At 44.1% G+C, this 24,083-nt stretch overlaps 1 protein-coding gene across 2 annotated transcripts in view; it reads right to left on the bottom strand.

The window, feature by feature from the left end:
- SMYD2 (SET and MYND domain containing 2) overlaps nucleotides 1-12,382 on the bottom strand; it is a 134,089-nt gene extending 121,707 nt beyond the window's left edge. For both annotated transcript variants that reach the window (XM_030196040.1, XM_030196038.1), the window contains exon 1: nucleotides 12,103-12,382. In XM_030196040.1, the coding sequence (XP_030051900.1) occupies nucleotides 12,103-12,275 (173 nt within the window). In that variant the 5' untranslated portion in view covers nucleotides 12,276-12,382. The remainder of the gene's footprint in view (nucleotides 1-12,102) is intronic.
- Between the last annotated feature and the right edge of the window lie 11,701 nt (nucleotides 12,383-24,083).

Raw genomic sequence — 24,083 nt, forward strand, 5'->3', positions numbered from 1 at the left:
TTGCAGCTGAGCAGTGAACCCTTCAACCCCATCAAGACAGTTCTACTTATCTTACCACTGCTGTTAGAAAAAGAGCACCTGCTTCAATGGATCACATAGCTCAAGAGCATGCTGCACAATCCGATGAAGCAGCAGCTCCTGTTCAGGGTTGCAGCAACTTAAAAAAAAAAAAAAAAAAAAAAAAAAAAAATATATATATATATATATATACACTAGTAAAAAAGGCCCGTTTCTGACAGAAATGAAACGGGCGCTAGCAAGGTTTTCCTCGGAGTGTGTATGTTTGAGAGAGTTTGTGTGAGAGTGACTATGTGAGAGAGACAGATTGAATGTTTGTGGCTGCAAGTGTGTCTGTTAGAGAGTGTTTGTGTGTGAGATTGACAGTGTGTTTTGAGTGGATATGTGAGCCACAGCGAGAGTGTATGAGAGTGAGAGAGTGTTTGAGAGTGACTGTGTGACACATAGTGAATGTGATCCAGTGTGAGACATAGCGTGTGTTGTAGACAGTGTTTGAGAGTGAGAGAGACACAGATTGAGAGAACCCCCTCCGTCTGCCTGTGCCACTGTGTTGTCGCAGGATCCCTCATCTCTCTGTCTGGTCAGTGTTCCCCCCCACCTCCTCTTATGTCTCCCTGCTGCCCTCCTGTCAGGGCTGTGGATCCCCCGTCCCCCTTCGTCTGTGCTGTGAGGACCCCCTCCCCCGCCTCCATCTGTGGTCTCTGGACCTCTTCCGGCCCTCATCCTCCCCCTCCTTGTGTCTGAACTTTTGCTTAAGGGACTTTTGGGGAGGTGGGGGGGGGGGGGCGCTGTGGACAGTACTGGGCAGGCACTGTGGTTTATGCAGTGCCAATGATGTTCAGCACTGACCACCCACATTGGTCACTGGGTTAAATTAGGACAGCTCAAAATTGCATAACTCTGATTCTCTTCAAAATCCCCTGATCCCCTCCTGCCACCCCCAAAAGTTCCTGCCCTTCCTATGCTTTCCCTCCAGCCAGCCAGACCCAACACCTCATCCCTCCATGGGCTGCCATATAGTTCTGTTTTTGGGGGGGGGGAGATCCTGCTTAGCACCTCCTCCTAAGCGATGCACCACCCCCCCCCCCCCGCCGCCATCCCACCCACTGCGATGCAGCCGGCCGCCGGCCTCCCACCCATCATCGCCATCGCACCCACCATCGCGTAGTTTTGCTGGCGGGGGACCCAAAATCCCGCCAGCAGAAGTCCTGTGTTGTCTGAGTCTGACTGACTCCAGCGATTTTCGGCGTTGCTAGCCTGTGCAGGCGGGGTTGTGTGCGTCTGACGTCCTGCACTTGCAGGACGTCAGACGCACAGAAGCCCTGCCTGCAGAGGCTTGCAACGCCGAAGATCACGCCGTAGTCAGCAGACAGGACTTGTGCTGGCGGGGTTTCGTGTCCCCCGCCGGCAAAGCAACGCGACGGTGGGTGGCTTGTGGGGGGGGGGGTTGCACCTCCTGCATTCTGCAGCTTTGGGGGTGGGGCAGCGCGGAGGGGCCATGTTGTTGCGCCGGGGGGGGGGGGCGTCATTGAGCGCTTCTGCTGCATGAGTGTCATTGCTCCGCCCCCTGCGTCATCACGTTTGACGCGTGGGCGGGGCAGACACTTATGGAGCAAAAAAGTGGTCTCAGCCGCCTCACTTTCGAACGTTGGGAAAGTGAGGCTTCAATGGAACGTTGGAGGTGCGTTTTATATAGAGATATATATATCCAGCAGCCGGTGAACAATTTCTGTTTGTCATGGCAACCTGGTGCCTGGGATTTGCCAAGCCCTGGATAAAGAACGAAGTTCGACTGATACTTCATACCTGTATAGGTTTGGGTGTAAGAATCTTCAATTTTACGTTTTATTCCAATTCATATGATGCTGTTTTCTTGTCTCTCAGCGCATATCCTGTACAGTAATAACTGTGGATATTGCTATACACCCTCTGGTAGATCACTCCCTAATCAATGTAAATCCAGAGAAGCAGGTGGAAAGAAATTTACTGCGATCCTTGTTGGTCCAAGTTCTCAATTTCTGAGAATGGTACCAAGAACATAACTTAGATGGGAAAATTGACCCTGTGATATTCTGGATTGCACCAAAAGATGTGAAGATATGTGTGGTCAGGAAAAATAAGATGAGCAAGGAATAAATCTACAAGCAAAGGCACCTTCATCTGAAAATGAAAGATGATATTACAAAAGGAAACCAAGATAAAAAAAAAATCAATGTTAAATGCTTTATTACAGCAAAAGGCAATAACCAGTGCAATATATGTTTTAAATTACAGAAGTATAGCAATAATACAGGGGCAATGTTGGATAGAGAGGTAAAGAACAAGGCTAATAAAAATTAGATTTTGCCAAATAAAAATAAAAAAGATATTAAATCAGTGTTCCAGAATTACTACATGAATTTATATTTAAAGATCATGGTAACAACTGATGCAGGAAGTTGTTCTTCAGCAATTTAAATACACTACAAGGATCAGAAGGTGCGATTCATACCCTCAACCTATGAAGTACAACTGCAGAAGTGGAAACGGTAATTAAACCGTTACCATTTTAGGATTCTGGGAGTAAATTTATAAAGCCTTGTTTGTGTGTGTCTACTATGCGTATAAAATGCATCTTATAAAACTACCTCACATATACAATAACAAGAAGGTGTATACTTGTACACAACCCTGGTATAGGCGCATTCATAGGTAAAGTTTTGGCAAAGCACAGGCAGAATTGTGATTTACACATATTCTTCAGAAAATATCTGCTGCTGCATGTACTGTACAGACGCACATTTTATTTATTTGGATTTTGCTCATACCTTTAGTAGTAGCTCAAGGTGAGTTACATTCAGGTACACTGGGTATTTCTCTGTCCCTGGAGGGCTCACAATCTAATTTTGTACCTGAGGCAATGGAGGGTTAAGGATAGTGATGCGGGAACAGAGAGCACCGCTAATCAGCTTGCATTCACAAGAGCCAAGACGCAGTGTAAAACAAGAAATAAGAGGATCTGTTCAAGAGCTGAAGGCAGAGGTGCAACAGTTGGGGCTGTATGTTTGTGTTTATTGGTATACTAGTAAAACATGCCCATTTCTGGCGCAAATGAAACGGGCGCTAGCACAGTTTTCCTCCCGAACCCCCCCCCCCTCCCTACTCACCCCTTCGGCGTTGTGAAGGCACTGACCGCCATTGTTGCGGACCTCGGCACGCCACCTTCAATCTGCTGAGTCATTGGTTGTGAAGCCACTGATGCCATTGCTCCGCCCTCGACGTCATCACGTTTGACGCGAGGGCGGGGCCCCAACACAGTGATTTCGGTGGCTTCACCACCACGAACCCTTCGAACCGGAAGGAAGTGCCCGGAGGACCTGACAGTGATGTCAGTGTCCTCAGAACGTTGAGGGTGAGTTTTATTATATAGGATATGCAGAGCTTGAAAGAAAGATAGACCGTTCTGAGGAAGCTATTGGGAGAGATGCCAAAATCAGTGGAGCATATAGAGAGTATCGAATTGACTTGACTGATAAATCAGCAGAAGATCTAGAGAACAGAATGCAGCAGTACAACCTCAGAATTAGAGGGTTTCCAGAATCTGAGTCCTTCAAGGACTGTGTGGCTGTGGTAAAAGACCTGTGTAAGATTTTGCTGGAACATGGCCCAGATGGAGGGACAGACAGACTCCCAGTGAAACTGGACCATGGATATTGGAGCCTTAGGCTGAGAACAGACAACCGGCCCAGGGACATTGCAACCTGTCTTAATGACTATAGAGGTCAAAAAAGAGGTGCTGCCGCAGGAGAGAAAAAAATGGAATTTTGCTTTAGAAGGACAGTTATATAAAGATTTTCCAGGATCTCTGCTCTATCACTTTACAGTAGAAAAGCGAGTTAAGCGTACGAACAAAGAAGGGTTCTGCTACAGGGTTCAATTCCCACCACAGGCAGCTCCTTGTGACTCTGGGCAAGTCACTTAACCCTCCATTGCCTGCCGCATTGAGCCTGCCATGAGTGGGAAAGCGCGGGGTACAAATGTAACAAAAATAAAAATAAATAAAAATTAACACTGATGGTACTTCATGAAGAATGAGGACAGAAATGGAGGCCTGGACTTAAAAGCAAAGAATCTCCCAGATGTAGCAAGTTAGAAGGCTAAGCTGTGGCAGAAGGTCCCAGAGGGCAGATGACTTAAGGGATACTTCATGGGCAAGGATGAAACAACTGTGGATAGCAGATTTGATACCGGAGGGGGGGGGGGGGGGGGGGGGGGGGGGGGAGGGAAATGAGTTGATAGTATATGTGTGTGTGGAAAGGAGGGGACAAACTCAAGGGAGGGAAAATATGTTGTATGTAAAGGGGACAAGCATAATCTACAGCCTTATGGTTACTACAGCCTTATGGTTATGACTTCTAGACTTCAGGTATTTTCAATTGGCAACCTGCAGAGCCCAAGAGAAACTGACAAGTAGCACTTACTTTTTTCAACTGCTGACCTCTGTAGTACAACCACAGATACTGCTGCTAAGTACTGGCAGCTGCAAGAAGTCAGCACTATCTGCAGCTCACGGCTGCCCTTAGACTCAATGTATTGCTGAAATAAAAGTCACCAAAAGCCAGAAGCCTGCTGCACCGTTCCATACTGCACCCCTGAAGAATCTGCACCAAAGAAACTTTCAAATTTTGCATCTTGATTTTGTAGAAGAAAAAAAAAGGGGAGGCAAAGGGGCCATCTAATCGGGAACCTCTGGCAGGGTCAAAGCAATAAAAAGCATAAAAATTAGCATTGCTGCCTGGATGTCTCAACGCCACCTGAAATTAAATATGACCAAAACCGAGCTTCTCATTTCCCCCCCCCCCCCAAACCCACCTCCCCGCTCCCCCCGTTTTCTATTTCTGTTGATGGCTCTCTCATTCTCCCTGTCTCCTCAGCTCGAAACCTTGGGGTCATCTTTGACTCTTCTCTCTCCTTCTCTGCTCATATCCAGCAGACCGCCAAGACCTGTCGTTTCTTTCTTTACAACATCCGTAAAATCCGCCCCTTTCTTTCCGAGCACTCTACCAAAACCCTCATCCACACCCTTGTCACCTCTCGTTTAGACTACTGCAATCTGCTTCTTGCTGGCCTCCCACTTAGTCACCTCTCCCCTCTCCAGTCGGTTCAAAACTCTGCTGCCCGTCTCATCTTCCGCCAGGGTCACTTTACTCATACTACCCCTCTCCTCAAGACCCTTCACTGGCTCCCTATCCGTTTTCGCATCCTGTTCAAACTTCTTCTACTAACCTATAAATGTATTCACTCTGCTGCTCCCCAGTATCTCTCCACACTCGTCCTTCCCTACACCCCTTCCCGTGCACTCCGCTCCATGGATAAATCCTTCTTATCTGTTCCCTTCTCCACTACTGCCAACTCCAGACTTTGCGCCTTCTGTCTCGCTGCACCCTACGCCTGGAATAAACTTCCTGAGCCCCTACGTCTTGCCCCATCCTTGGCCACCTTTAAATCTAGACTGAAAGCCCACCTCTTTAACATTGCTTTTGACTCGTAACCACTCGCCTCCACCTACCCTCCTCTCTTCCTTCCCGTTCACATTAATTGATTTGATTTGCTTACTTTATTTATTTTTTGTCTATTAGATTGTAAGCTCTTTGAGCAGGGACTGTCTTTCTTCTATGTTTGTGCAGCGCTGCGTATGCCTTGTAGCGCTATAGAAATGCTAAATAGTAGTAGTAGTAGTAGTAGCAAACGACCAGTCCCATGAAATCAGGCTGTAAACAGGTGGTGAGCACCCCTGCACTGCCTTATGGCATCCAAAAAGAAAATTAAGGAGTCCAAAAAAACTCAGTCGGCTCCATGATAAACAGTTCAGCAGGAACCTGCAAAGTGTGCCTGGATCTGCGGTGGCCATGAAGATGGAGACAGACCTAGGGAGCAACAGACAAAGGCAAGATGTGGTGATCACGCAAGTGGTCAATATCTGATATGGGCTTTCCACTATTAAACCTGAAACTAAGAAGAGATTAGGATGTGGCCACCAAGTTGCACAGAGACATTATAGAGCTGGAACAGATATTACAAAAGATGAAGACCAGATTAAACGTGCATGAAGAAGCACAGGAAGATTTGGCTAAAACAGTAGATAGCTTGAAGACAGCACGGTTCTAGAAAACAGCTCATAGCGAAAATGTGCATTAAAGGAGCCCCTGAACTGAGAGTATGAAAACTGCTTTTTTTTTTGTTACATTTGTACCCCACACTTTCCCACTCTTGGCAGGCTCAATGCGGCTTACATGGGGCAATGGAGGGTTGGGTGACTTGCCCAGAGTCACAAGGAGCTGCCTGTGCCTGAAGTGGGAATCGAACTCAGTTCCTCAGTTCCCCAGGACCAAAGTCCACCACCCTAACCACTAGGCCACTCCTCAAGTAGAAAGGAAAGTTTATATTGCATTGCTGGGGACCCAAGATGTCAAGGTGCCCACAAGGGAATTACACAGAACCCACTCCAATTTGGGGACAAACAGAAGCAATTTGCTCAGAGACATGACAGTGTGCCTCCATAATTTTGTGGATAAGGAGCAACTGATAATGAAAGTGAGGCAGTATGGCTCCTTGATGTGGGGGAAAGCCTGGATTAAAATATACAATATTTCCAAATTACTTTACAGTGACAGAAGGAATTCAGGAAATCATGGCTTGCTTGTGGAAGGAGAATATTAAATACAAACGGCTTTATCCTTTAGGACTGGCCTTTGTGCTGGCAAACTCAGTACAAAGAGTGATGGCTAATGCTGAGGCCTGGGAGATTTTGTCTCAGACGAGACTGCAACCCCTACAGAAGGAGAAACTGCCCACAATTAAATGAAACTATTCACTTTTCGCTGGCAAAAGGTGCCAGGTAGTGGTTTTAGGCTTAAGGACAGATAATCTACAGGCACAGAAGAGGGACACTCCCAATGCACTCTAGTAGGGTCTGAATAGAAGCACTGCAACTCTTTCATGGGGATAAAGGCAGTACATGAGGAGGACATGTTTACAGGACTGCGCATTTGGGTACACTATATTCCCTATTTGAGAGTGAACCTGGAGACATTGAGGACAATAGAAAATTATTAATGACTGTGGGATAGGTGATAATACAACCTGAGAGTGCAACAATTCTAAAGATGAGCACAGTGATTGCAACCATGACTGTAAATGGAAGGGCAGTTTCAGATACAGACCATACTTATCTCTGCTGAATGGGCAGAAGTATGCGAGAGAACTTCTGGTGAAGAGTTTGAAATGTAGGAGTGAATATTGGATGGGTATGGTGGGAAGAGGGATATTCAAAGGACAGAGTGGAGATATGATATGGAATGTGTATCCGCAAGTTATTTTCAGAAGGGGCGGGGTCTTGTGGGACAGGAAGGGATTAGCGCCCTGTGTGAGTCCCATTTCCTTCACTCGATTACCCTACAGTTCAGATGATTTGTATTCAATGGCACTTACAAGGAGGGAGGGGGAGGGGTGGGACTGGATATCATTGTAGATCACTAGAGAGGAGGTGGATGGACTGGAAGGAGGGAATGGACAGCATTGGTGATGGTTCCACGACCACAACTGGAATGCAAGTGGTGTTGGGAGGCTGAAGGGCAGAGGGGTGTACTGTCATGACAGCAGCACATATTGGGAAGATAGAAGGATAGTTGGGGTATATTAAGACTGGCTTCTTTAATGTCACTATTTCAATCTAGTTACAGTGTAAATTAATTAGTCCAGTAACCACCTTGCTCTTTTTAATTTTTTTTTTCATTCCTTTATTGAAACCTTTGAACATTAAACAAATTATTATTTTAATATTGACCTTACACTTCTTCCCATTCACTCTACTATATCTTTCATGCAATCACATGGGTGCTGTACCACAATACGTCTATTTTACTTTGCTTTACACATTCCCTATGACTATTTCCACAAAATTCTACCATTATTCAAAAATATATATAATCCACTATTGTTGTCATTAATAATTGCAGAATTCTTTTCTTAACAAATGTTCCACTTCTTTCAATTACTATGTGTCAATGTCCATTTATCTCCTTATAGTTATCCTTATAGTACTGCGAGTACAATCCCCATGTATATCTCCTTAAGTCATAAAATCTTCCAATTGCAGTATTCTTAATCCAAAGACAACCAATCCTCTGTTCTTTCGGTTCCGTTCTTCTCCCAAAGCCACAGGCAAATCTGCTTCTTGAATACCCAACCACTTAAAATGCCGTCAAACCCTACACAAGACTGTGTTTCGCTAGATGCGTCATCAGGGGTTTTAACTCATACTCTTAGCCGCATTACCCGGGCAGGCTTCCAACTGATGGCAGGAGCAATGGCGCCGCTAAGGAGTACAACGCCGTTTATATTTTCGGGATAAATTTTTCCTGTCTTCTCAAGAGAAACCCAGAAATTCTTGGCCTTTAGGACTCGAGTCCTTTCTCTGGAGGCTACTTTTCTTTTAAAGCTTTTGTAGATAAACAGCGACACTGGATGGACATACTTATCTTTTCTTTGAACAAAAAAAGTAGTTGATGATTTTGTTATTTCCAAATATGGAGATATTAGTTTTTCCTTCAATATGCCCACGATTAATTTGTAGATACTATAACACTGGCTGTGTTAGGGCCCTGTTTACTAAGCAGCGTTACAGGCATGTTAACGTTTTAAACGTGCATTAACAATGTACGCGCGTTAACCATGTACGTGCCTATAATATCCCTATAGGTGCCTACATGGTTAGCGCGCATGCTAAATGTAGGACGCTAAAAACACTAACACACCTTAGTAAACAGGGCTCATAGCTTGTCTCCCTGCTGACCCCACTAAATTTATTTAGCTTTTCCTTTTTTTTTTTTTTTTTTAAATCTTTATTTTATTGAGTTTGGCTCTTGTAGATTAATTTGAGCTATTAGTTTTTTCTGAATTTGCATATTTCCTAATTACTTTTTGATTTTACTATACTTCCTTATATTCAACTGATTTGAATGGATATGTATTTATTTGAAAATAAATTTTTAAAAAAGTACAGAAAGAAACCCAGAAGGAGTGAGACAGGGCTTGAGATAGTTAAAGAAGGACCCGAGGGAGCCACTTCACCCTGGTCAGAAAAACTATACACTGCATTCCAACCGTCTTCAGTTATGCTCTAGAATCCATTACTTCTTGGTATACATTACTCTCTCTTCAGTAAAACTGTGTATACTGAAACAGGCCCCACCACCCAGTCTGATCATGATCCCATATTGTTAGAGTTGCAAGGGTTGATGCCAGAAAGACGTAGGGATTAGTGAAGGATGATGTAATTTGCAGTTCTGTCAGGCAGGCTACCTTCTCCCAGCCTTTTCTGATCCAAATATGAAAGGGAATGTGAACTGTACTCTTACTTCAGGTTAAGTTCTGTCCATTTCTTTAAGATGATGATTGCATTATGAACATATATGTAAAATTCACACATTGACAGTAACCAGGGTTGAAGCCCTGATCCTCGACAGTACTGCTCACAAGTTCCAAACTTATGCTAAATCCAACTCCTCACTAAGTCTATATATGCAATGTGGGATTAATAATGGGAGCCAGGTGGATGTATATATGCCACCACAGCTGCCACTCAGCTAATTCCATTCCTCCCCTCCCCCTTGCTGCTATTGCCACAAATCAAGAGAGAAGCTTCTGGCTCCGACTCCTTTAATGCAAGTGCATATGTGCACACAAATGGACACAGCTAATGAGAAGTCAGAACAGCTCTGCACAGCTTACTGCTAATTTACTGTGTATTTAGAATCAAGGCAAGAGCTAGGTGGACCAGGCATTCACCTAGGCTGAGACAATGAGGAGGGGGTGTGGCCGGCAAGGCAGCAGCAGTGCAGTACTTGGATGCTGCCATCAGCATGATGGTAGGCCTTTGAGCACCTGCACTTAAAGTCTGCTGCATCCCATCCCCTCTAACAGAAAGCTGGCATTGGAAGGGGTGTAACCCAAGGCCCACTGCTATTTTAACACAGACTTGGAGCTGCAGGAGTTGGAGGGCCCAAGCGCAAGTAGGTGGTGACCACAAAAGGGAAGACAGGGGAGATGCTGAACACAGGGTAGGAAAGGGGAAAAAAATTGCACAATGAGGTAAAATCAGGAACAGATTAATCTATTCCTCACGACATTCAGTCAAGGCAGTAAACATAATTACAGCCCTCCATGTATTTCTTTTTTGCTGGGGATAGTAAGCAGTAATTTATGTTGAGTTCATGAGTTATGCACTCCAATCATTTTCAAAAATTGTCTGTGTGTAAAACTGCTTCCTCTCAGAAAGTCTTAGGGAGCAGAAGGGGCAGGGTTGCAATCTGACTTCTCTGTCATAAAGGAACAGGTTAATCCCTACTGCACTTATGGATCTGTAGCTTTGATTTTCTTGTGAAAATTCAATTGGCCAATCAAAACTATCAAACATATAAATGGCGAGTGACCATACTCACCCGCAAATGCGCAGTAGAGACTTCCCTCTCTGTCCCGCCCCCGCGTCAATACCTGATGACGGGGCGGGACAGAGAGGGAAACTGTGCGAAGGGGAGGGAGGGAACCGCCGATGTTGCTACCGCTCCCCCCACCCGGAGTTGCCGCCACTGCCCCCCCTCCACCCGGCCCGAGCACTCTCTTCGGTATTGAACTTACATCGCCGACACGCAGCAGACAGATCAGCTGAGCTCCTGTCGGCCTTCCTTCCCTGCCTGTGTCCCGCCCTCGCCGACGTTAAGTCACACGAGGGCAGGACACAGGCAGAGAAGGAAGGCCGACGGGAGCTCTGCTGATCTGCATGCTGCGTTTCGGTGACGTAAGTTCAACAGCGAAGAGAAGGCCCGGGCCGGGTGGAGGGGGGGGGGGGCTTGGAAAAACCCCATACTAGCCTGTTCTAACGGCCTCAACGGCTAGTAACTCCATACAGGCACCAAGGTAAACTCACTCAACAATGACATGAAAGTCAAGTGGGGCACATAACTCCCCCGCACCTGCTCCAATCCTGCTTACAATATCTTAAAAGTGGTCCTAGTACCAACTAGCTCCACCTGTGTAATAAACTGTGTAAACTGTATGCAGAAAATAAAGTTCACTGGCCCCTTTCTGCCTGCATCCATTTATTATATGCTGCCAGCAAACCCAAGAGCCAGTCTTGGTGGTGACATGGGGAAAGTCAATCCCCAGATGTGCAACAGTAATCCTCAGCCAGCTCACATTAAATTGCCAGTAATGTATACTTTTGTTCTGTGACATCAGTCCTTGTTATACTGTGTTAGTTATGCTTTATTATATTTTGTAAAGTTAATAAAAAGTTTGAACTGAAAAACAAAAATACCAGAAGCCCCTGGGCCTGTCACTGCCCATCTGTTCCCTGACCTGGACCAGTTAAACAGCCACCGACAAGCTCTGGAACTGAAAATTAAAAAGAAGCAGGTGCAGCTTTAACACCTGTCAAATGGCAGTGCCTGCCTTGCATCGTCTCCCATCTCAACCACTGGGTGCAGGATAAAAGTGGAGCAAGGGTTACCAGGCTTGCTGTGGGTAGAAGAGGAATTTTAAGAACGAGGGCATGTGCTGCTTCATTATCAAACTCCACAGAAGTTGTTCCCATATGGCAGTTGTTCCCAAACCTGGGCCTGGAGGCACCCCAGCTAGTCAGGTTTTTAGGATATCCACAATGAATATTCATGAGACAGATCTGCATGCAGTAGAGGCAGTGTATGCAAATCTCTCTCATGAATATTCATTGTGGATATCCTGAAAACCTGACTAGCATGGGTGCCTCCAGGACCTGGTTTGGGAACCACTGTCATAACTTTCTGCAGAGCTGCTTGACAGAATAAACTCAGCCCAGGGTTTACCCCATTGCATGTATGGATTTGTAGTCTTGCTTTTCTTTGGGAATCAGAATCACATGCTAACTGATCCGAATGAAATGAAATGCAATGAAACCCCAAGTCTCTGCATGCAAGAATAATCCCAGGACTATCCCGCCAAGCAAATCCGGAGCTAGTTAGCAATGCTAGCAGTTTTAAGGAGCTTGAAAAGTGGGAGCCCCCTTACCTTGCGAAGCAGAAGTCGCAGTGGTTGCCCCGCTCATTGACAGTCAGCACGCTGGTGTAGGCCGGGCAGGAGAAGACCAGCTCCCCAACAGCAAAGCGCCTGACAGCCCGCAGGCCCCGGCCTTTTCCCGGGCTTTCGAACCTTTCGATGCCCTCCAGCATCTCCGATTTCATAGCCGGCGGTTCTTGTTTCAGTCCCGTGTCCCTGATTATCCCTTATGTCTGCTGACTCCCTCACCAATTCCCGTGCAAGCTACAGCCGCTGCGAACAGAACACACAACCTAACTAACCAGTTCCTTCTTTTCTCCCTGTCCCCGCCTTCCAAAGGATTGTAGCCAACCAGCGCCAGAGGGGAAGGGATATTCCCCTCCCGCACGCCCTGAGGAGGAGAAGTAACCAATTAATTGGGCTGAGATTGAGAGCGGCAGCCCCACTGTCCTATGCTGCTGTCAAAGCCTTTAGAATAGATTCAAGAGTCAAGTAATTTTATTGGCATGCTTATTTACCTAAAGGAATATTAAACAGATAAGATAAAAAAAAAAATAAGGAAATAATTTACAAAGTAGTAATACCAGTAAAATAAAATTACAAGCCACAGAGGGGACAAGAACAAGAACAAGAACAAGAACATTTGCTTTCATATCCTCATTGGTGGCAGAGTGCAACATATCATTTTGATGTTATAGCTGCTGTTTCTTCTCTTTCCCCCAGGATTATATAGTTTTTCCTGCTCGTTTTTTGTGTCAAGGATTTAAATTTCTCTTTTGTTTTTGGGAAATGTCTGCCACTGATATTTTGTTTTTTGAACAGTGCAAAAGGAAATGCATTTCTGTTTTATTTCTCCAGTGTTGCAGTGCATACAGTCCAATCTAATGTAATGTAATAATGACATTTATAGTCTGCTTAACTAATTATCTACACTAAGAAAATTAAAATACAGCATATCATTCAACCACAGTAACTACTAAAAAATAATACATCTTAAAACCTAAAACTTCCATACTGATTAAAGCACATCCTGAAAGTATTTTTGAAATAACCATGTCTTTTGGGGGGGGGAGGGGGGTTCCAGTTTATTATTTTTTCCTGCTTGTTTCTAGTTATCGTCTGTGGTAAGTGAAGAGCAGTTCTGTAAGATGCGCTTATAAGTTAAGCACCAATAGCACACATATATTTTTCAAATAATAGCTCAATATGCACATGATTGGTTCCAATAATTGGCAGTTATGCATGTAAGCACTAGGCACTATTCTGTAAAATGTGTATTTTAAGTCCCTTAGGGGGTCTTTTACAAAGGTATTTAATGCACGTGCTAAAAACACTAGCGTGCCTTTGTAAAAAGACCCCTTAATGCACAACTGCAGGATGGGTTTTAACATGGGCATGTCATGGGCGTTTTGCCTAGTGACTCATGCAACTTATAGAATAATACAAGTTTTGCACGGCATGGTGACCTAGGTGCGTCCACTTACGCATGCCATTGAATTGACATAAATGGCCTTACCTATATTTTGGTGCACCAGTGCCACCTAATGCCTTTATTCTGTAACAGCTTGGGCACACCTAAGCACCTTTATAGAATTGAAGTTAAGGGGGGGGGGGGGGGGGTTGTGGCACCTAATTTATGGCACCATTTATACAATGCCACCTTAGTCTGTATTTCTTCAGCGTAAAGGGCAGCAGAACATCTTTCTGATTGGAGGGGCTAACAAATCAATCTCTGCTCCTGCTCCTAAGCTCTCCAGTTACTGATGCTATGTTGAGCAAAATATTGGTGAGGTCACTACCCCACTGGCTCACAGCATTCCTCTGCATATGAGGGATCGGTCTGTGGTTTGCAAGTGCGACTGGGTCAGTCAGGTATTGTGCTATTCTGCCAGCAGGTAGTTCTGTGCAGGGATCTGTTCTTCAGTCTATGACATACAGCCTCCAAAACTGAACACAATACTTCAAGTGGGACCTCATCAAAACTTGTACAGGGGCATGAACACCTCCTTAATTCTTCTGGCTATACCTCTCTCTCTATGCAGCTTGTCATGCTTCTGGCTATGGCCACCGTCTTGTCACATTAATTCGCTGCCTGAGATTCTCAGACACTATCACCCTGTCCTACTCCATGCATATCAGTCTCTCACCCCCAGCACATTCTGTTCTGCAAGTGGACTTCTTTCGCATTTGTAGGTTTTAAAATTCATGGAGTTAGCCCTGGTTTCATAGGGCAGGTTTGCTGTACACATGTGTTGAATGTGCATTTTTTTAGGATTTTGTATTACTTCACTGACAATCTGTGCAGGGGATTAGTGTCAGTGTTGATATGACACAAAAATATGAATATTTTTATTGGTATGGTTGGTAGTAAGGAGAAACGTACTAATTCTGCTCTGCACCATAAGCAACATAATGGAAAGGGAAATCACTGGAGTTATGACCTGACCAATATTTTCCCCAACACAGTATCAGTAACTAGAGAGCTTGGAAAAAGGACTGGATTGGTTTGCTGTACCCCTCCAAGCAAAAAGATGTTTCTGAACCACTGCCTAGCAGTTATACTTTATCAATCTCCCCTCATTGCTAGTACTCTCTCTCCCTGTATCACTGTCTTTCTCCATTCATCCTTCTCTGAAGTAGTTACACCCTAATCTGATCTAGGCCTTCTTTGTTTCCCCCTCTCAAACCTCGTGAAGACACTCACTACTCACCTCCCTCGCTGGGGGGTGGATGAGGGGGCAAAAGGGGTGTGGTGAGTGTGTTATCTCTATGACACTTTGTACCCATACATTGTATTATCTCTTTGATACTTTGTACCCATACATTGTAGGCCGCACTGAACCTGCTTTGAGCGGGAAAGAGCGGGGTATAAATGCTACAAATAAATAAATAAGGGTGCTGTGTATGGTATTCTCACGGTCTGTCAGTCGGTCACGATGGTCATGGTGACGGCCACCGGTTGTGAGCCCTTTTTCTGTTCTAAGACCAGAGGTATCAGGCCAGAAGGCCGTGGATTCTGTTCCAGGATTACATAGAGGGGCATAATTGAACGAAAATGTCTATCTCCATGGGCGTTTATCTCCGAGAACGGGTCCGTGAAGGGGCGGACCGAACCGTATTTTCGAAAAAAAATAGACGTCCATGTTTTATTCGACAATTTGTGAGCTGGGCGTTTTTGTTTTTCAGTGATAATGGAAAATGAAAGCGCCCAGCTCAAAAACGAATAAATCCAAAGCATTTGTTCGTGGGAGGGGCCAGGATTCGTAGTGCACTGGTCCCCCTCACATGCCAGGAAACCAACCGGGCACCCTAGGGGGCACTTTTACAAAAACAAAAAAAAAGGTAAAAGAGCTCCCAGGTGCATAGCACCCTTCCCTTGTGTGTTGAGCCCCCCAAATCCCCCTCAAAACCCACTGGCCACAAGTCTACACCATTACTATAGCCCTAAGGGGTGAAGGGGGGGCACCTACATGTGGGTACAGTGGGTTTGGGGGGGGTTGGACGACTAAGCATTAAGCAGCACAATTGTAACAGGTAGGGGGGGGTGGGCCTGGGTCCACCTGCCTGAAGTCCACTGCACCCCCTAACAACTGCTCCAGGGACCTGCATACTGCTGCCAGGGAGGTGGGTATGACATTTGAGGGTGAAAATAAAAAGTTGTGAAACATCATTTTTTGTGGTGGGAGGGGGTTAGTGACCACTGGAGGAGTCAGGGGAGGTCATCCCCGATTCCCTCTGGGGGTAATCTGGTCATTTAGGGCACTTCTTGGGGCCTTATTCGTGGAAAAAGCAGGGTCCAGGAAAAGTGCCCTAAATTCTAGCTACAAACGCATACTTTTTTTCCATTATCGGTGAAAGGCGTCCATCTCTCCTCGGCCGATAACCACGCCCCAGTTCCACCTTTGCCACGCCTCTGACACGCCCCCATCAACTTTGTACGCTTCCGCGATGGAGTGCAGTTGAAAATGTCCAAAATCGGCTTTCCATTATACCGATTTATTCGTTTTTGTGAGATAAACGTCTATCTCCCGATTTGGGTCGAAATCTAGGCGTTTTTCTCTTTCAATTATAAGGTGGATAGTAACATAGTAGATGACGGCAGAAAAAGACCTGCACGGTCCATCCAGTCTGCCCAACAAGATAAACTCATATGAGCTAGTTTTTTGTGTATACCTTACCTTGATTTGTACCTGTCTTTTTCAGGGCACAGACCGTATAAGTCCGCCCAGTACTATCCCCGCCTCCCAACCACCAGCCCCGCCTCCAACCACCGGCTCTGGCAAAGACCGTATAAGTCTACCCAGCACTATCCCCGCCTCCCAACCACCAGCCCTGGCACAGACCGTATAAGTCTGCCCAGCACTAGCCCCGCCTCCCAAACGTCTCTGCCACCCATTCAAGGCTAAGCTCCTGAGGATCCCTTCCTTCTGAACAGGATTCCTTTATGTTTATCCCACGCATGTTTGAATTCCGTTACCGTTTTCCTCTCCACCACCTCCCGCGGGAGGGCATTCCAAGCATCCACCAAAGGGAGCAATTCAGGCAACTGCAGAAATCATGAGAATGAGGCACCAAGAAAGCAGGGGAGGAGTGAGATATGTGTCCATGGGAGCTGAGCAGTGGAGCATCAGAGCACATGTCCTCTGGAGCTATGAGTGCCTCAGCAGTGACATCATGATATGGATAGGAGCATGATGGGATGGGAGGAAGAAGGCACCAGGGAAGCAGTAGAGGAGTAATAGGAGCTGAAACAGAATGATCTTGTGTTGATGTTGAATGTGGGTAAGATGGACAGGAGGGTTGATGTGGCAGATGCACATATGCGCATCTGTAGATATTATGAGGTCTGCAGTTGGATTGGGCGAGCAGAGGCAATCAATGGTGGGCTTCAGGGGAGCATGGCCAGAGTAGGATGACAGATGAACAGACTTGCTAGACTCTTATTAGAGCAGAAATCTTCCTGGTTAGTGCTGCGATGAAAAGTAGCTATTGATTACAACTAAGGTGGAAATTAGCCATTGGTGACTGGTGCAGGCACACAGATGGACAACCCCTTTCTGCTTTCATATGGGTGTCTGCAATGGATCACTGTTGTGAAATAACAAAAATAATCAGTGGTGTAGTAAAAGTACAAAATCTTCCCAGGCTCATTAAGCACATAGCAACAATCCCAGTGTAAGGAACACTCGCTGTCCCAGTGTGCTCCCGGCAGCAGGACCATACCACCTTAGTGTAGTGAGGAGGTGTATCTTCACAGAAGTATTTGGGCTGGCAATAGGGTGGAAACCAAAGTGACATTTCCACACATCCTGCAATGACCACATTACAGTCCCTCCCCCTGCCTTTAAATTAGCTATAAAAAGCAATGCAAGAAAAAGTTTGCAAAAGCATTCAATGCATAGAGAAAACCCCATCCTCTATCAGTCATCCAATTGAGAGCATCATTCAACTAATTATTCTAATTGCAAGGAAAGCCTGGTTTCTATGGGATTCAACAGAATCTCACTATGAAACCTGCACCTCCAGTTCTGTGAAACACATTTCATATCCCCTTAACAATGACACCAGGATATGTCCCCTTACAACTCACCATACAAAACATGTTCAAATTGTAATGTCACCTTAACAGTAACACTCTTCTTCCACTGCCATACACTTTGTAAAATAACTCAGAATCTATACAGTAAATTTACCATAACAGGACTAACTCCCACACCCCAAACTTTAAAACCTTACCAATTAAGCTACATATTTCTTAAGGCTGACACATTCCAATACACAAAACATTTAAAATAAAATATTTTATTTTTTACCTATGTGGTCTACACATTTTGTTTTCTAATTGGGTTGGCTCTGGTCTCCTTTCTATTCTCCTCTTTTCTCTTGCTTTCCCTTCTTAACACTAATCTCTTTCATCTTTTTTTTCCATTACTCTCTTCTCTTCCTCTAGCCAGTTGAGTTTTATACCTCATTCTCTCCTCTAGTTCTTCATCTCCCACTGTCCCTTGCCTCATCTTTCTTTCTGAGTTTCCTATTCTCCCTATCAACCACATCCTAGTTCCCCACAGGGATGGTGCAAGGATATTAGGTGCTGTAGGCAAACATTTTACCTGGCTCCTTGCCCCCCCCCCCCCCCCGGCTCCCCGTGCAACCCACCCACTGGCTTGGCCCCAACTTCCCTGGAGGCTCTAGCCCAGCACTTCCCTCAGCTGCTTAGCCCTTGTGGCCAGCCGGAGGAAGGGCACTTAATAGCATGCCAGTTTCATCTGCTGTGTGGTGGCAGTCTCACAGTATGAACTTCAAGGTTATAGGATCTCTAGGCTCACACAGCCAGTTTGAGCTTGAAGAGGAATTGCATTAAGTACCTGAAGATGAAACTGCACTAAGTGCCCTCCTTTCTGCCAGTCATGGGGACTGAGCCACTGGGGTAAGACTTCCAGGAGAGAGAGGAGTTTAAAAACCTGCCTGCTACCTTTTGCTGTCCCTAGAATCTTTGTGCTCTAGACTACCACCTAGTTTTCCTAATGGAAGCACCAGCTTTGATCCCCCATTGCCATCCTCTTATTCCCCCACAAGCCATCATAATCCTTCCTCTGACTCTCATTTCCTATCCAGCCACAGTTCTTTCTTTCAGCCCCTACTGGCATCCAACTCCTTTTTTTTCCTTTTACCTATGCCCAGCTTCCCATTGCTCCCCTTTCCTCAGTTTTAATAGTCCCCTGTCCCTTATGTACTTTACACTCTGTCTCCCTTCCTAGCCCCTTCAGATCCTTCAAGATATATCTGCACCCCTCCCTCCTGACACTCTTCTCAAGAAACTATTTCTCTCTTCTCATTTCTTCACTCTAGACACTCTTCTTCCTTCTTTCCCCGTCCCCTCCAGACACTCTTTCTACCTTTGTACTCATACCTTTCTTCTGTACCGATACATTAACTCCCTTCACACTGATTCCCTTCCTCCTTCCAGACACTACTCCCTCTTTTACCTCTCCCTGTCTCTGAAGGCTCCTCACCTTTCTTCCCCCTTCTTTTGGTCCCCTCTTTTGGTCCCCCTCCTGAAGATATTACCCCCTTTTCACTCTATTCTTATGAGAGGCATTTCCTTCCTAAAGCTCTTCCCTCTCTTTCACTCTTTCCCCATCACTTTGGCTGGTCCTTCCAAAGCTTTTTCCTCTCTCCTTCCTTCATTCCCGCTCTGTCTCTTCCCTTGTTTCACCACCATCTCATTCTTCCGAAGCTCAACGAGCTAGCCTGGATTACCCACACTCAATCCCTCTGCCACCACACATCCCTAGAGGCCACTGATAGGAAATGTATTTAATCTGATGTCATCTCCTGCTATCATGGGACCAAATCTTGCAGCTCTTATAGCAAGTTGATCTTCGAGGCAGCGTACAATAATGTCAAATTAAATGCACCTCCCGTTGCCAGTTTGTAGATATGTATGGTGGAATGGGGACTGAGTGTGGTAACTTGCAGTAGCCCATTCACCCTTAGAGATTGGGGAGGGTGCAGAAGTGAGGGAAGAAAGGAAGGAAGGAAGGAGTTAGGGGAAAGCGTATTGCCTGATGCCTGTGGCAGCTGCCACATTCACCCTTCCTCAATCCTGACCATCAAAAAACACACCCTTGTTGGTAAGACTGCAAGTTACTGAGTGAAGTGGAGAGAGAATGAGAAAAACATATTTATTTCTATGATTACCCCTTGGATATAATATGGTGTTATTCCAATTACCTAGCTTTTCAGGTGTACAACAGAGGTTCACCTCAATTGCCACTTTGTATGATTTACAATGATGCATTGTCTGATCACTGTATGAAGCTTTTCCTTTTAAAAAGGCACATTCATAATAAACATACTGATCTGAAGGACAAATCAAAAGACATTTTCACAATAAAAGGTGAAAGTTGAGAAAATGAAAGTGCTGCTATGAAATTGCATTCTGTGATCCTTAAACAAGCTTCTTTTGAAATTGCACACGTAGTAACAAAAAGAAAGAAGGCACATATCATCACTGAGAACTTGTCATCTCTACTGTTCTTAGAATCACTGCAGTCAGATTTGGTGGAATGGAAATAGATAAAATTTAAATCATCTCACATCAAAGTGACTCCATAACTATGAACTCCAGAAGGAAGTTTTCTTTGGCACAATACTGAAAGACTGAGATCCATACACCACATACCCTACTTAGGAGTGAGGTTCAAATGGTATGCACAAAACTAACCCATTTGTAGATATAGCCCCCGAGAATATTTAATGATAATGCAGAAGACATCATTAAACACATCTCTGAAAAAAAAAAATCAACCAGAAAAAGCAGTTTGTTGAATTTACAGATTTATCCAACTATGCACAATTGATGGTCTTTGTCAGCATAGATACCAGCTTTGTGGGTGCTTGAGTATGCCCAGTGCTATGGAAACACCTTGACTGTGTCCAGGGAGGGGAAATGTCCATTGGGTTTAGTACCGCCAATCATTTTGAAAAGTTGGCTACTATGTTTGCGAGACACATTGATGATGAAGATGAGCAAGAAATGCAAGAACAAATACAAGTCTGTAAAGAACTGGACATAAAACCAACAGGAGAGGACCTTTTTATGATCTTCATGAGCAAAACATAGAGGAAGAGCAACTCTCCCCCCCAAAAAACAACACAACCATAGAGTGGAGTAAAGACACAGTTCAAAACAGCCTTTATTGGAAAGACTCGACACGGTCACCGTGTTTCGGTTGCAAATTCTGTGTCAGGAGTCAAACGAACTCAACTGATGTTATCATAAGGCAGCTTCAACATATGAAATAAAAAACATGTGAAATAAAAATCAGAGCCAGGAAAATTGCCTGTGCTCAATCCAGTCCAATTTAACATGCAAATAGTAGTGTACCGTGTAACACTACAAACCGCGGGCTGGATCCTTCCAATAAAGGCTGTTTGAACTGCGTATCTTCTTATGTGTCTTTACTCCACTCTTTGGTTGTGTTAAGATCTTCAGGAAGCGCATTGTAAAAAATTGATTGCCATGGGAGTGATGCGTGCATGCGCCTAGATGGAGTAGCAGCAATGGTACATCAATGAAGTGATCTTGTTTCTTGCTTAAAAAGCTATAAATCCCTCAATCAAAGGGGACCATTGTATTATCAACTGACAGAACTAGCTGCAAAGCGATTGAATGATTTAATCAGCATTCTAGAAACAGCCATGAAAACAGTAAGAGGCTTATTTTCAAAAGAGAAAAAACGGTATCCCCCAGAGGTTTGAATAAAGAGATTGGATCACGTAGTAACCTGATGGTAGATAGTATCTATCAGCTACGAAGTCTTTAGCGATATGTCATTAGGATATATTAAATACTACACATGCATTGGCGTTCTTGTGAGAGGGAACAGACAGTCTTCCCTGGGGCAGCTGATATTGAAAAAAACTTTTTCTAACATTGGTAAGCTGGTTATAAGAGGATTTTTTTTTTCAGATGTGGATGTTAGAGTATATTGTCAATGTATTTTTAAATTGCAGTTCTGTTCTCCCGAAGATGCTTTTAATGGCGAAACGCGACATCACATCGAGAACAGTTTAGGACAGAAGACTTTGGATTTATCACACAGCACTGATTTTCCACTTATAGATATGCTCACTGCTGGGAAACCAGATTGACTGTTACAGGGATATGCCTGCTTAAGTTAAGTGGTGATTTTCATTATCATTATTTTTGCAGATCAGAGATATTTTTCATTGAAGATACACTCTGTTTGTGGATATTTTTACTAGAAGGGACAGAGAGATTGTATTAATCAGCAGAGTTTCTTTGAGAACAATGTTGACTATAAATGAAATTTGAGTAATTATTGAGAGCCAGTATTCTCATCAGTTAACATATTCACTCTGTCTGAATAAAGGTTACAGTTAAGTGCATGTACTGGTGTTCACACCTTTAGTGGAATGCACTTTACTTATGTAGCATGATATAATGAATCTTCGGAGTTATTGATTTTGCTAATACAAATATATATTTTAAAAAATGACAAAGACATTTTGAATGTAACTTACTCAGAAAATAGACCTGGCTCCACCTTTCCTCTGAAGACCACTGATAGCCTGGAACAATAGAACTGTCTGTGTGGATACTGGAAAGGTAATCACCACCATTCTCCAAAGAACAAAATCTGTATACTGACAGAAATCACAGAGACTGAATAACAAAAGACAGCCCATCTTCCTTTAACTCCCAGGCAATGACCTAATCCTGTCAAGTATCTTTGGGGGTGTGTATTACTGCTCAGTAATTGGTCAGCCAAGAAACATATGACCAGCTACCATGATCCCATCTCAAAAACCAGAAAGAACCAGTTTCACCTATCCCTGAATTTTGATTGGATCAGTACATCCCACCTGACTTCCAGCCTATGGCTCAACATGAATTATAAAAATTGGAACACAGTCTCTCTCTCTCTCTCATCTTTCTGGACCCTGGACCTTCACTGAATCTTTGGGCCTTGCTGGATGCCACACACACATACCCCAGATAAGACTTTCTCCAGGTTCCACTAACAAATCTGCAAAAAGACTTCTTTCCCCAGCAAGGATGATTATCAAAGCTACAGAGAAAGACCTCCTTCACCACTCAAGTCAGCAACAGAAAGAATACATCTGAGCCCCAATCAAACTGAGTTACTATTAATCCATCATAATTAATATTTCTGCCTTGCTAACAATATTTATCTGGTGGCACATTTCCCTTGTGTAAAATCCCTAAACTGCCTTTTAAAATCGTTGCATTACCTGTATTTTAACTAAACTTTGTTTATACCTGAGAATATGTTCTGAGCACATGTCCTTAACATGCAATAACATGCTGCCTGGGCTTGTGCCAGAGCCTTCCCTCTACTGCTTCCCACCCATGTGTAAACAGGAAGTTACATCAGAGGGAGCAGGACATGGCAGAGGGAAAACTTCAGCGCCGGTGCAGGCAGCATGTTATTTCTGCTACTACTGGTGAACAGTTTGGGTTTGAATCGATTTTTCACTTTTTCAAAAAGTACAAAGACCAGGGGACACTCAATGAAATTACACAGAAATACTTTTAAAACAAATAGGAGCATGGGCGTAGTTTGACAGTTTAATTTGAGGGGGAAAGGGTGGGGTGTGGCACATTAGTATATTCATTTGTATACATACATCTTGCACATATTCATTATAGTTATTCAAAACACACACACACAAGCCATAAATGTACATTTCAAAAAGCAGGCACATCTCAATCTTTAAAAAATATTAAATAAAAATAATTTTTTTCTTTTCTACCTTTGTGTTGCAAAATAACTCTCCTCTCGTGTGTCTGGGCAAAAAACTCTTTATTTGGGAGTCAATCCCCTTCTTATATACTCTATGAATATTCATGGATATTACATGTATTATCATTACTATTGGTTACATTTTGCTTACACAACCATGATCATGCATTGCTTACAAGAACAACTCTACATGAACAGCTCGTGAACCTGCTCAGGAATGTACAAACATCACCTGCTATTCTGCTACTTTCTCAGGAAAGAACAAAAACATCACATGCTAGATTCTCAGGAATATACAAAACATCATCTGCTGCCTGTATCCAAATACATTCTATCTACATCTCCACCTTTTTTTTTTTTTTTTTTTTTTTTAATGAAATCTCCGTGGTGTGCCAGCTGGAGATGGAGGTGGAGATGTTTGTAATAGCTTATAAACATATTGAGCAGAGTGACGTGTTGGAGCGAATGGACGAGGAAAACATAAAGAAAAAAGGTTAGGAATGCATTGTATACAACAGCAAAAAATAGTGAAAACAAAAATACCAATGACTAAATACTGGATAATAGGGCGGAGCCAGGTCCAAGGGATCCATTGCCACAATTGATCCCATACATCAGAGAGTAGGTTATTATGAATAGTAATATGAGTAGTTAAATTCCGTAGGAAAGCTAATTGTTTGTCAATGGCCTTTGAATTGT

This window comes from Microcaecilia unicolor, chromosome 3 (genome assembly GCF_901765095.1).
Source record: "Microcaecilia unicolor chromosome 3, aMicUni1.1, whole genome shotgun sequence".
In the NCBI taxonomy this organism is placed as follows: Eukaryota; Metazoa; Chordata; class Amphibia; order Gymnophiona; family Siphonopidae; genus Microcaecilia; species Microcaecilia unicolor.